This window comes from Bidens hawaiensis, unplaced genomic scaffold (genome assembly GCF_021521415.1).
Source record: "Bidens hawaiensis isolate Kalapana, Puna unplaced genomic scaffold, B.hawaiensis_p1.1 tig00038435_1, whole genome shotgun sequence".
Taxonomy (NCBI): domain Eukaryota; kingdom Viridiplantae; phylum Streptophyta; class Magnoliopsida; order Asterales; family Asteraceae; genus Bidens; species Bidens hawaiensis.
In genome coordinates this window covers 7,494-20,752 of record NW_027496737.1, presented here as the reverse complement: position 1 = coordinate 20,752, position 13,259 = coordinate 7,494, and the positions used below count along the sequence as shown (strand labels likewise).

At 36.3% G+C, this 13,259-nt stretch overlaps 2 protein-coding genes across 2 annotated transcripts; both read left to right on the top strand.

Moving 5' to 3' along the window:
• The first annotated feature begins 3,635 nt into the window (after positions 1 to 3,635).
• LOC143590299 (uncharacterized) lies at positions 3,636 to 4,738 on the top strand. Its single transcript, XM_077070822.1, has 4 exons — positions 3,636 to 4,019; positions 4,201 to 4,298; positions 4,437 to 4,506; positions 4,639 to 4,738. The coding sequence occupies exons 1-3, from the start codon at positions 3,830 to 3,832 to the stop codon at positions 4,488 to 4,490; spliced, it is 342 nt and encodes a 113-aa protein (XP_076926937.1). The 5' UTR covers positions 3,636 to 3,829; the 3' UTR covers positions 4,491 to 4,506; positions 4,639 to 4,738.
• Positions 4,739 to 9,767: 5,029 nt separating this feature from the next.
• Positions 9,768 to 11,634, top strand: LOC143590298 (G-type lectin S-receptor-like serine/threonine-protein kinase At1g34300). The gene is made up of 2 exons (XM_077070821.1): positions 9,768 to 9,968; positions 10,048 to 11,634. The coding sequence occupies exons 1-2, from the start codon at positions 9,830 to 9,832 to the stop codon at positions 11,268 to 11,270; spliced, it is 1,362 nt and encodes a 453-aa protein (XP_076926936.1). The 5' UTR covers positions 9,768 to 9,829; the 3' UTR covers positions 11,271 to 11,634.
• Positions 11,635 to 13,259: the final 1,625 nt, after the last annotated feature.

Genomic DNA, 13,259 nt, shown 5'->3' with positions numbered 1-13,259 from the left:
TTACTATGAGTTGGACTTGTGTTAGGTTAAATACATATAAGTTATGGACTTGGGTTAAAATGAAAAGAAATAAAGACCATGGGCTTAAGCCCATGACCCATAATATATAAACAATAATAATGCATTAATCCATCCATTTCACTCATTCCTTACACCATCAAAAACACACACTTAGCTCTCTTTCGTCCTACTTTCTCTCTCTAGCCGAAATCACCAAGAAACCCGAGCATCAACCCGAGGTAATGATAGTATGATATTGTATAGATCCAAACCCACTAGATCTAGTCGCGAAACGACGAGCCGACACCGTCTAACCGTTAAAGTCACGAGATCCGGATGGAATCGGGTATAAACCGGTCAAAAGACGAGCTTAGGGGTCACCCTAGCTCGGATCTGGATCGAACGGGACGAAAAATGGTGAAAAACGGTGCAAAATACGTTTTTCCGGCCACCGCCTGGTTTTCCGGCACGGCGCCGCCGGAAAGGCGACGCGAATTTAAGGACGCCAGAGAATGTTTCTTGACATTCTCTGACCTAACCCTATTTCGTTAGCGGTGAGATAACGAATTAGCAAGCAATTCGTTATGCCCATTCGTTAAGAAGGGATAACGAATTAGAAGCAGTTCGTGAAGCCTTTCGCTAAGTAATTCGTTAACCGAGAACTGAAGAATGAGCCCCCAGTTCGTTATAAGGGCTAATTTGTATAAAGGTTCTTATACAGACCAGTTCATTATAAAGGTTCAGTTCGTTATAAATGTTCACTTCGTTATAAAGAGCCAGTTCGTTATAGAAGCCAGTTCGTTATAAAGGTCCATTCGTTATGAGATAACGAAGGAGTCAATTCGTTAAAGAACTGGATGACGAACTAAAGTTTGAAAGAATGACAGAAAGGTCCCTGAACTTATAATAAAATGGATTAATTACAAAAAAATCCCTCAAACTTTATAAGTTAGCAATTAAAATAAAGTTTAGAATTCTAATAAAAAATGTGTTAAGGCAGCCAGGGGCTCTGCCTCTTGGACCCTGCTAGGGGCTGCCTCCCCTAGAACTCCGCTGCCAGGGGCGCTGCCCCCGGACCTATGTTCGTTGAGGGTTATAGTTAAACTAGAAACGCGATATGAGTAGTGATAGTTAATTGATACATGTAATTATTATACAGTTATCCGTGCACAACTAAAGAAAGGAATAACCGTAAACGGTGAACGTAACCACATTCAGGTGAGTTTCTAGCCCCACTTTCTTGTTATGTTTTCGGGGTTGTGTGCAACTCGATGTGATAGTTAATACACTTATCTTAAGTGGTAAGTGTATGCCTTGTATGATCCATGCATGAATGAATGCTTGACGGTGCGTGAACGATATTCGGATATCGCATGTACCTCTAAGTGTTAGTTTAAAGATATGATTGCTATATATGATGTATGAATGAGGTATGTATGTTATATTATGTGTGAATGATTGATAGTACGTTAACAATCTTCGGATATTGCATAAATTGTTAAGGAAAGTATGTAAAGAAAGGTATGGTATGGTTGCACGGAATAAAGGGACCAAACCCTAATAATATCTGTGAGGATAGGGACCAGACCCTAATAATATCTGTGAGGATAGGGACAAGACCCTAATAATATCTGTGAGGATAGGGACCAGACCCTAATAATAGTTATGAGGATAGGGACCAAACCCTAATAATATTTGTGAGGATAGGGACCAGACCCTAATAATATCTGCGAGGGTAGGGACCAGACCATAATAATATCTATGATGTTGGGGACCAGACCCTTATAATATCTGTGAGGTTATAGGACGGAAGGCTCTTTAAATAGTATGGATAGTTATGTATGTACTACGAAGGTAAAGAAAGTATGAAGAATGAATGTATGAATGTATGTAAGAAGGTAATGTGAACAGGTTAAGTATGAATGGTGTACACACCTTCGGGCATGTGTGAAAGTATGTGAACTAATTGTATGTTGCTTGATTATCTAGAACTCACTAAGCGTAGCTGACTTTTAGTATGCACACAGGTGAATAAATTGCAACAGCTAGCTTGAGGGAGACACATTGGAAGAGGCTGGCATCTGAAGATCTGTCTTGATGTTTAAATAAGATATTTTAAATTATGTTTTAAAGACAAGTTATGAATGTTTGAAGTTTTATTTATTCCGTGAAAGTTTAATTTAACTCTGATATTTATAACTGTGTTTATGAGTAAACTCAACGTCCAATGTAGGGCACCGGGATCGGGGCCTTACATATGACACATCGAGAGTATACTAATAAATTTAATGAGATGTCACGTTTGGACCTGATTGGGTGACTCCTGAAGCCAAGCGGATTAAACAGTACGTCCAGGGTTTGCCGGTCGACATCCGCAGGTTGGTGATACCAGCTAAACCCGCTACTTTTTGAGAAGCCGTAGATCTCAGTGGTATGCTATATGATGAGAGGGATGATGTTCAACCATCTGAGCTAAAGAAGAAATGGAACAACCACAACAACGGTAAACGATTCGGTAACAAAAACTACAAGCCGAGAGAAAAGAGAGTTAAAGGTAGATGAATAGGAAACAAAATTGGGGTCTTACAAAATCCTACAATTTTGATAAAGATGATGTACATTGCAGGATGATATAGTTGTGATTCCTTGAATTAATAACAAGGGTTCTTGAAAATGTTCCTAGGGCTAAGCCATTGTGAAAGTGGTTTAGTTGTTGACTGCATAAATAAATAAATAAGTATACAAAGTTGTATGATATTTTATACTTTGATCTAATTGGATTTTTTTATTATTTTTTTCATTTGAGAAAACACGTAGATTTGTGATTTGTGAAAATTCTCAAAATAACCCGTTTGTAGAATGTGGTTTCAAGTTTTCCCCCCCAAATTCAAGTTTCCAACTTTGTCCCTTCGGTATCTCGTCGCCGGCGACATGTTAGCGAACACCGACGATATGTTAACATAACATAGGGTTGACAATGCGTTATGTTGCTAACATAGGGTAGCAGCAATGCGTTAATGTTTAAAGCAGGGGTAACGCATCGCTGCTACCGTATGTTAGCAACATAAACGCATCGTCAACCCTATGTTATGTTAGCAATATAAACGCATCGTCAGTGACTTGTTGACATAACATAGAGTTGATGATGCGTTTATGTTGTTAACATAGGGTAGCAGCGATGCGTTATCAACTAACACATCGTGGAACCCCTGCTTTAAACATTAATGCATCGCTGCTACCATATGTTAGCAACATAACGCATTGTAAACCATATGTTATGTTAACACATCGTTTGTGTTCACTAACATGTCACCGTCGACGAGAACAAAAGGGACAAATTTGGAAACTTAAATTTGAGGGGACCAACACGTACCAACGACCAAGATCCGCCCATGCCTTCTAGCACATGATTAACAAGTGTAGTAAAAAGTTAAATCAAAAAAAAAAAAAAATATATATATATATATATATATAATAAAAAAATCTATCTTTCAAGATAAAAAATAATTTGTTTTTATAATAAAATAATGAACCCTAAAGTCCAAGTTGGATCACAGTTCACACATTTTGTGTTCCTTACATATATTGGAAAAATAATTACGTTACATTTATTATATTATTAGAAAACAATAATTATAATAATAATAATAATAATAGATGAATCAAACATTCGAGTGTCCAATCTCCAAAGCGATACTCCAAGCATCTCTATGAAACCGTTGCCGCAAACAAACATCTTCTCTTCCATCTAATCTAATCAAACATCCTCGTTTTCATCAAACTTTACAAACCCACTTTCTTTACTTTCAATCTCAAACCTTAGAACACAATGCCGTCCGATAAACCACCGCCGGTGATCGGAAAGATCGGCTATTACACCGTGTTCGTTACCCCCACCGCAAAACCCTCACCGGAACCATCTCCTGTGCAGCCGCCGCCACTTCAGTACGACAAGACTGCTTCCTCGTACGGATCGAAGCTACGGTTTTTCTGGGACGCCATTGCCACACTTCAAAATGGTATTCTTTTTAATTCTTGAAATTTGTTTTTAATTTTATGAAATTAAGCTTAGATTTGGTGGGTTTGCATCTGGGTATTTGTTTAATTTTAGTTTCTCAGGACCAAATTGGGGATAAATGATAATTAAATAGTTTAGTTTGTGTAATGAATTTGACCCAATGGTTGCTGTTTATGTTACAGTGCATTCGAGTCTGGATGACTACCTGGCGCATTGGTTCGGGTTGAATCAATCTAAGTATCAGTGGGCCTTGGATGATTATTATGAACACGAGAACATGGTACGTTTATCTGGTGTGATGTTTCTTGATAAAGTTGTGTTTTTATGCTAATATTGTTGAAGATTTATAATTTGTTTCGCGTTTCTTGTTTTGCGCTTTCGGGTTCGGTCCGACATTGTTGTTTCTTGTTAATTTCAGGAGAAGGTTGATACAGGAGTTAAAGATATAACCCCCAAAGCACAAAGTGTATAACTTGTTTGTTCTGTAGGTAAGTTGTGCTACCATTTTGTCACAAATTATGATCTCTATTAGAAAGTTCATTTTTATGTAACAAATTATAATAGCATGTTTCTGTTTTTGGTAATTTATTTATTAAGTTTTTGTTTTCTTGGTATGATAGGTTTTATGCAACTTTCAGGAATGCTATTCGGTACATTTATATGTCGTAACGTCACAAAATGGGAACTTTCATTGGTTTTATCAGATTAGGTTTTCAATTGTAGGGTATACATGGTTCTGCCTAGTTGACTCAACATTTATAATGAGTTTCTGTTTTGAAATTGTGTAAATAAAATAGCTTAAGCGGCATCTAAGTTGTATAAAACTAACGAAGTGGATGTTGGTTGTGAATAGTTGACAATCAATTATACAGTTGGGATGCCGCATTAGCTATTTAAGTTGATACAATTGGGACACGACATTAGCTATTTTACACAATTGCATGTCACATCAACATATGTTGGTAAACATATATGATCAGCTTTAAAAAAATCCCCTTAACCATTATATTCACCGCTTTTTATCAATAATCCTTTCCCTTCCCTCTTTACTAGAAAATTTCACTAACACCACAAAGGTAACTTGTGTGATTGTCTGAACCCATTTACCCACATTTAGATAGATTATATTATATAGAGATAAATATGATTTGCCCCCCTGTGTAATATGGGCGGGCACAGTTTGAACCATCGATTCTTAAATTGTGTGTATTGAACCCACATAGTTTTCTGATTGCCGATATGAGCCACTATCGTTAGTTGACCGTTAGTTGACTGGTGGATGGCAAGGGTATTTTAGTAATCTTCTCTTAATAATAATAGTAGTAGTAGTGGCAGTGGCAGTCGTCGTGGTAGTGGTCGTAGTGGTAGCCGTAGTGGCAGTCGTCGTCGTCGTCGTAGCAGCAGCAGCAGCAAACCAGTGGGGTTTCTTAAGATCTGGAAATGATAAAAGGAAAAGAAAACAATATCTGGAATCAAAACCAGTGTGATCGCCTGAACCCATTTACCCACATTTAGACGGATTATATTATATAGAGATAAATATGATTTGCCCCCTGTGTAATATGGGTGTGCACTGTTTGAACCAGTGATTCTTAAATTGTGCGTATTGAACCCACATAGTTTTCTGATTGCTGATATGAACCACTATCGTTAGTTGACTGGTGGATGGCAAAGGTATTTTAGTAATCTTCTCTTAATAATAATAATAATAATAATAATAATAATAATAATAATAGTGGTAGTTGACTGGAATCAAAACCAGTGTGATTGCCTGAACCCATTTACCCACATTTAGACGGATTATATTATATAGAGATAAATATGATTTGCCCCGTGTAATATGGGTGTGCACTGTTTGAACCAGTGATTCTTAAATTGTGCGTATTGAACCCACATAGTTTTCTGATTGCTGATATGAACCACTATCGTTAGTTGACTGGTGGATGGCAAAGGTATTTTAGTAATCTTCTCTTAATAATAATAATAATAATAGTGGTAGTGGTAGTCGTCGTTGTAGCAATAGCAGCAGCAGCAACAGTAGTAAACCAATGGAGTTTATCAAGATCTGGAAATGATAATAGGAAAAGAAAACAAGATCTGGAATCAAAACCAGTGGAGTTTCTTAACCACCATCATTCACCAGTGGAGTTTCTTAACTATCATCATTCACCACCATCTTCATCTTCAACATCTTCAGCATCATCTTCACCACCAACCTAATCTCCGTCTCCGTCTTCATGTCTCACCAAACCATTTTTCTTCATCTTCTCCGTCCATGGTTTCATTCAAATCTGTATAAACAACCAAACACCGCGCCGCCGTCCACCCCCTCTGTCTCCGACTTCTATTGTTCGGAATCCGACGAGTATTGTGCAAGCCGATGACCCGGTTCTTCATGAACCCGCTAAGGAAGTCTCGGTTGAAGAAATCAGGTCGAATCAGATCCAGAAGATGATGATATGGTGCAGGTTATTTTGAATACATACATATAGCCTGTTTTGATTGCATTCTTGAAGCTTTCTAATTGGATTATGGATATGAAATTAATTTATGTGTTTTGTATATAAGATTATAGTTATTATTGTATTTAATTGTATGAATTTAATTTAGCCGGAGATTTTCTGGGTTTGGGTTAGGGTTCTTGGTAGATGTTGAATGTTGATGATGAAGATTTAGATGAAGGGTCTATTGGTCATTTAACCACCAATTACACATGTCAACCAACGTTTGACTAACGGTAGGGGTCATACTGAGCCCTCCGAAAAACTAGATTGGTTCAATACGTGCAATTTAAAAATCAGTGGTTCAAACTGCGCCACCCATATTACACATGGAGGCAAATCATATTTATCTATAAATGATATGTTACATGTATTAGAAATTTAAGATTATTAGCGTTACAGAACTGGTAGTAGTGTAGTTCAGTATGCCACTACAAAGCTATTCCTTTCCAATGAACTGTTGTGTACGTTTACTTCAAATGTTCATGCATTTCATCAATGGTAAATAATGATACGCCACTTGTCGATTGTTGCTTCTGCTCTCTAGAATCTCATGTTTCTATTACCATTTCTGACTTTTCTTAACGATTTGTATGTTGATTGCGTTAGTTCTCTGAATCATGTAAATTAATGTTGATCATATTCTTGTCCCTTATGTGAATCTCTTCTCCGAAACAGGCAAGTAGGCACGTAGCTGACATTTCATTAAAAGATTTCTTTGTTTTATCGGTCATGCATTCCAACCTTATTAGAGATTTCCCATCTATATAAGATACATTTGCATTTTTTATATTTTTATTTTGTCAATAACATAGAGATAAGAAGAGTTTCAAACATTGGTTTCTATAATTGTCAAAAGGATATATTTATTAAATTTAAGAATTACAATAGATAAAAGATAAGAACCGAAACCGAACTATGTCAGATAGTATATTAGTAGGATGCAAAGGATCTTGAGATTGGGTTGGAACTAGCAAGAATTGGCTAGGAAAACTTTAGACGGTGGCAACCATGAATGACCCATGAACGAGAGAAGCCCAAAACACATGAATCAAAGAAATAAACATAACATTAAATAAAGACACAATTACATAGTCCATCTCTAATGTAACAAGATTTGGTATTAAGGTATAAAAGTCAAATGTATGGATACTAAGATTTTAATTTTGTAACAATGTTAGGTACTAAACTTCCATTAAATGTTAACAAAAATTACGGTTATGTGCAAAATAGCTGAGGGCATTCTTGCCATTACACCTTCTCACTCAGATTGCCATACTAATCAGAAACGTGAAACTGCCATACCGTATATTTACGACTGATACGTCATGCAACTTAAATGCGAGCCTATTATTGTAAGGCAAGAATGACTTTTATCCATTTGTCTTCAAAATATGTTATTTTTTTATATCGTATGTTGTATCAATTGCCAATAACGCACTGCTACAATGACGAACATATCTGACACTGACCGAACAACACTGTATCATTATTGTTATTTTCGGAAAGGGTACCAATATTTGTTTGTATAGTTTCTGATCAATTTAAAACACATTTTATGGGTTCATAGTTGCGTCAGATAATGATTATTTGATGAAATCATTGGAAATGAATACTTTACACCGTAAACAATGCCGAGTACGGGTTGGGTAACCCATCGAGTTATGTTCAGAATAATGTATTTTTCGGCTCGTAAACTATACTGATTGTCGCGGGCAAAAAATCAAGTAGAACCAATACCGACCAAACAATGTCGGTATCTATATTATTGGAACCAGTGCCACATTTGTTTCTATGGTATTTAATGGAAGTAACAAATTTTATATTTTCAGATGCAATGTTATAAAAAATTTCGAATATACTTGCTTTTGTCTAAGTTTCAATACAAGTTTTTTTCAAAACCGAACCAACATAACATAAGGACATAACTCACTCGTTTAGAGTAAATCTTTAAATTATTGTTTTTTATTTTTAATATAAAAGCTAAATTAAATATATCTAAATTACTATTTACGTAAGGTATTTTTATGGCAAAATGAAACCTCAAATATATTTTATTTCGGTTTTAATAGAAAACAAATATTAGAGTATTACATACTCTTCCATTCACCCACTATATGGAATTATATGGCAATTTCACGTTCTGATTAGTATCTTAATTTGAGTGTGAATGTGTAAAGACAATAATGGCCAAAGTTTTTTTTACCTATCTTTGTCAATTTTGTTAACATTTAATGGAAGTTAAAGTTACTATCTAACATTGTTATAAAATTAAAATCTTAGTAATCATGTATGTGACTTTTAAACCTTAGGACCAATCTTATTACTTTAGAGAAACGTTAAGGACTAACGGCGTAAATGTGACTTGAATAAATATGTAATTGTGTAAGAGTGTTTTTTAAACAATTATAATAGATATTTCTATATTCAAGGCAAAAATAATTATTTGTTGAAATAAAGTTAACTAGCACACAAATTACCAATGTTTTAAAAACCGGTATTTTATTCGTATCGGGTTGGACTAAAAAATAGTACAACCGGTTGAATCGGTTGTACCGGGGGTTCAACCGGGTTATATAGTTTACCTTATAATTTAATAAATATGCAACTTTAACAAAAAAATAAACAAAAAAAATACCTTATCCTATAATAAAATATCATTCAAAAGTTAATCCATATTCAAAAAACATTACAAAAGCATTTGATTTTTAAACAAAGTTATTTTAAGATAAATGCGCGCAATATATAGATTTATGCCATTGAAGTGTTGTATGCATCGAGTTAACATTCGCTTAAAAGATGAAATTCACTCTTATCACCAACCCATCCACCATATTATAAGTATTTTCATTTCCTATTATAATAACATATACAAAAAAAAGGCTTAAAACATAAAAAATCTGGTAGGCTTTTAAACCAATTCACCGGTATAAACCAGTTTTCTATGAAAAGTGGCCGGTTCAATGTTTTATAAAACCGCTCAAATATATCGGGTACAAAATACCAGGCTATGCACCAAAATCCGGTTCAACTGGTTGAACCGGTCGGTTTAAACCGGTTTTTAAAACACTGCAAATTACATAAACCCACGGTCCTACATGTGACTAAATCAAAGAATAACTGAATAAAGACAAAACTACAACGTATTCTTCAATCCTTGGCAAAAGCATGGTCTCCAACTAATGAATAGCGATAATTTCTCAAGTTTATGTGCTACATTTATATGTCACTACCTTGAAAGTTTAAGTCTTCTATTGTGTGTATTAATTAGTGTTCAAAGGTTTTCATAATCTAAGCTTCTTAATTAATTATGTCTTCTTTTGCTTTCCCTCCAGATTATTTTTCTCCTTCTCCTTCTAGGTCGTTCCCTTTATCTAATTCTCCCGATTTCCCTGATTCTGTTGGCATCATTATTGGCATTGTGATTGCTGTTATTATTTTCCTAGTCGGTAAGTTATATTAATCAACCATCCAGTTTATAACTCAACTTTCAATGAATTCCAAATATTAATTTTTTATCTTTTGCAGTATGTGTGGTTACGTGTAGATTATTGTGTTGTGCAAAATCTACTATAAAGACGGCGGATGAAAAGAAGATCGATGCAAAGAAGACAAATGCGTTAGAGGATGTTGAATCTCAGCTTATTCCCCCTGCCATGGTCCAATTCCTAGATGACATGGAAAGAGAAAAGCCCATTCAATTCACCTCTGAACAACTAAGAATATATACAGGTAACTTCAGCATCATATTGGGTTCCGGTGGGTTTGGGATAGTTTACAAGGGAATTATAGGCATCAACAAGTATGTAGCCGTGAAAGTACTAATTGGCACCTCCAATCAACAAATTGAGGAACAGTTCATGGCAGAAGTGAGCACTATGGGAAGAATTCATCACCTTAATCTTGTTAGGCTTTATGGGTTTTGCTTTGAACCAAGCCTAATAGCTCTTGTATACGAGTTCATGGTTAATGGCTCACTAGATAATCACTTGTTTAAAGCTGACACAGGGGCTACGCTGGGGTTTGATAAGCTTCACGAGATTGCACTTGGAACCGCAAGAGGCATTAGATACTTGCATGAAGAATGTGCTCAAAGAATAGTTCACTATGATATCAAGCCAGGAAACATACTCCTGGATTCAAATTTTTGTGCAAAAGTAGCCGATTTCGGTTTGGCCAAACTTTGTAATAGGGAAAAGACCCACATAAGCATGACTAGAGGACGAGGCACCCCAGGCTACGCTGCCCCCGAGCTCTGGATGCCTTTTCCAGTTACACACAAATGTGATGTTTATAGTTTCGGAATGCTACTTTTTGAGATAATCGGAAGGAGGAGGAACATGGATATTACGCTTGGTGATAGCCAACAATGGTTCCCTGTATTTGCATGGGACAAATATGAAAAGAATCAGATGGAAGATTTGATGATAAATTGTGAGATTGAAAAGAAGGATTATGAAGTTGTGGCAAGGATGCTAAAGGTAGCTTTTTGTTGCGTTGAATATAGGCCGGAGAATAGGCCAACAATGAGCATGATTGTGAAAATGTTGGAAGGTGAGTTAGAGGTGCCTGGGCCTTTAAATCCTTTTACACATTTGATTTCAAGGGCTAATGAACCTAATGTTTCTTTGAATCGAATGTCGTGGAATCTCAGTGGTTCAAATTGGTCTTCATCTGAAGGTGTAACAAGATCTCTGAGGTTGTCACAAGATATTGGTAGTCACACGAACACCTACGACGGGGGTATATGATATTACAATGGAATTTGGATAACCATATGAAACAACAAAACATTACCTTTTGTTTTAAAAATAATATGTTTCACATGGATAAGTTGTATTTACGACCGTAGAGTGCATCCTTGTATTCTATTGTTAAATTACGTACTATCTTCATTCAAAAAAATATTATTATTCCTTTTGATGATCAAGTCTCAATGAAATTTTACTAGATTGGCTTTAAGTGTAACAAGGAGCATGGCTCACGATGTTTCATGGATAGAGACATAGTTATTTGTAACGAATATTGTTTGTATCAAACCATATATAATGAATACTGTGTGTGTCTTTATTGCTTCAGCAACTACAGTTGTTACTCGTTTGCCTGTTACCCGTTTGTCTGCCACTTTATTGTAATCGTTTTTTATTTATCAATATTATTATGAAATAAAAAAAAACTACACCTATATCATGCTAAAACCATGATGGTCGTTAACTAAAAAACTGATGTCACATAACAGGACATCACGTAGTAATCAACTAAACAAGTCTGAAATTGTGGAAAAAACCATACGATTGAAATTATCATCCTCATAAGAAAAGTATAGAGAGTGGTTTGAAAATTTCTTCCGTGATCAGTGGTTGATTAAGATCTAGATTTAGAATTTTTATGATGTTTGAAAGTCAAGTGTCATAAGAGTCATAAAACACAGTTTTCAAAGAAGAAATTTCATGGAAGGTCATGACTAAAGAGGGACCGGGCTAGGATGATATAGAGTTTTTTTCTTCTCCAAGTCTATGTATAGTGGAGAGGCTACAAAGTGAGGGACTTGTGGTATGTGACTTCCAATCAGCAAATGAAAAAATTTTGTTTTAAGATTGTAATGATGTTGTAGCAAAATATATCTACTACTATATATAATACATATAAGAGAGAGAGAGAGAGAGAGTATGAAATACGACTTTTGAATCCTACCTCCATTTCCCCCTTTTTGTATCGTAGTTTAGCCCACCCGTTTACTTTTTATCATTCTCAGTCACACCACCGCGGCCCCCACACTTCCCTGGAAAAGGAAACCAGGCGGTGACGGACTAGCGACGGGCAACGCGTGATGTCGAGAACGTAGATCCGATATAGAAAACGAAGGTGGATCCTGTTGGGTTTCAACGGTGGTTCGGAATGGAAACGGATAAACCTTTTAAACCCGTTTTAGTAATTATTTCGTTTCAATAGTTATTAATCAATATTAATAAACATGGATATATAAACGAACTATAAAAACGCAGCAGAATATAAACGATTAACACGAACCAAAAACCGAAACCCAAAACCCGGATCCGATTACAACTATACGAGCACGATAAACAATAATAAATCAACCATAGATAAGTTTTCGATATACCTCGGTTATCGAAACCGGGACGACACACCGGAGGCTTAACGAATTGAGCTAGACTTGACACAATCAAACACCAAACGAAATTCCGGCGACGGCGGCGGAGAGTGGCGGATTCCAGTAGGTTGTGAAGACGGCGGCAGTAGGTGTTGCGGCTTAGATCCAACAGCTACAAAGGACGGCGGAAATCAGAGAACCACAACAGTAACAGCTTCAGGTCACCGGAAAATCGGGTTCCCCGGAGTTGCAGGTTCGCCGGAACTGCAGCTTCGCCGTAAAACCGTGGGTAATGCTTTAACAGCACCGGAGCTAGATTAGAGCTGCGATGTTGCTTGTGGTGACTGAAGGATGATAGGTGGTGGCCGTGTGATGTTTGCGGCGGCCGGAAAAGTCTCGCCGGAAAACCGGTTGGCCGGAAAACGGCGCCGGATGAATAGTAGCAGCTAGGGTTTGTTTGTTATTTAAGTGTTACCATAATTAGAAATAAGTTTATCTATTTATAGGAACAATATTATGGTTTAACAATTAAACCCCCATTGGGCTTTAAGCCCAATTGTTAACCCAAAGCCTAATCCACCAACTTATCTTCTCAAATGAGTGTGTCGGACCCAGTTAACGTAAACGC

Bases quoted from the DNA above. Each gene is read 5' to 3' on its own strand.
- LOC143590299 (XM_077070822.1), top strand. From the start codon at position 3,830: ATGCCGTCCGATAAACCACCGCCGGTGATCGGAAAGATCGGCTATTAC. The intron at 4,020-4,200 runs GTATTCTTTTTA...TTTATGTTACAG, and splicing joins CATTGCCACACTTCAAAATG to TGCATTCGAGTCTGGATGAC. The intron at 4,299-4,436 runs GTACGTTTATCT...TGTTAATTTCAG, and splicing joins ATTATGAACACGAGAACATG to GAGAAGGTTGATACAGGAGT.
- LOC143590298 (XM_077070821.1), top strand. From the start codon at position 9,830: ATGTCTTCTTTTGCTTTCCCTCCAGATTATTTTTCTCCTTCTCCTTCT. The intron at 9,969-10,047 runs GTAAGTTATATT...TATCTTTTGCAG, and splicing joins TGTTATTATTTTCCTAGTCG to TATGTGTGGTTACGTGTAGA.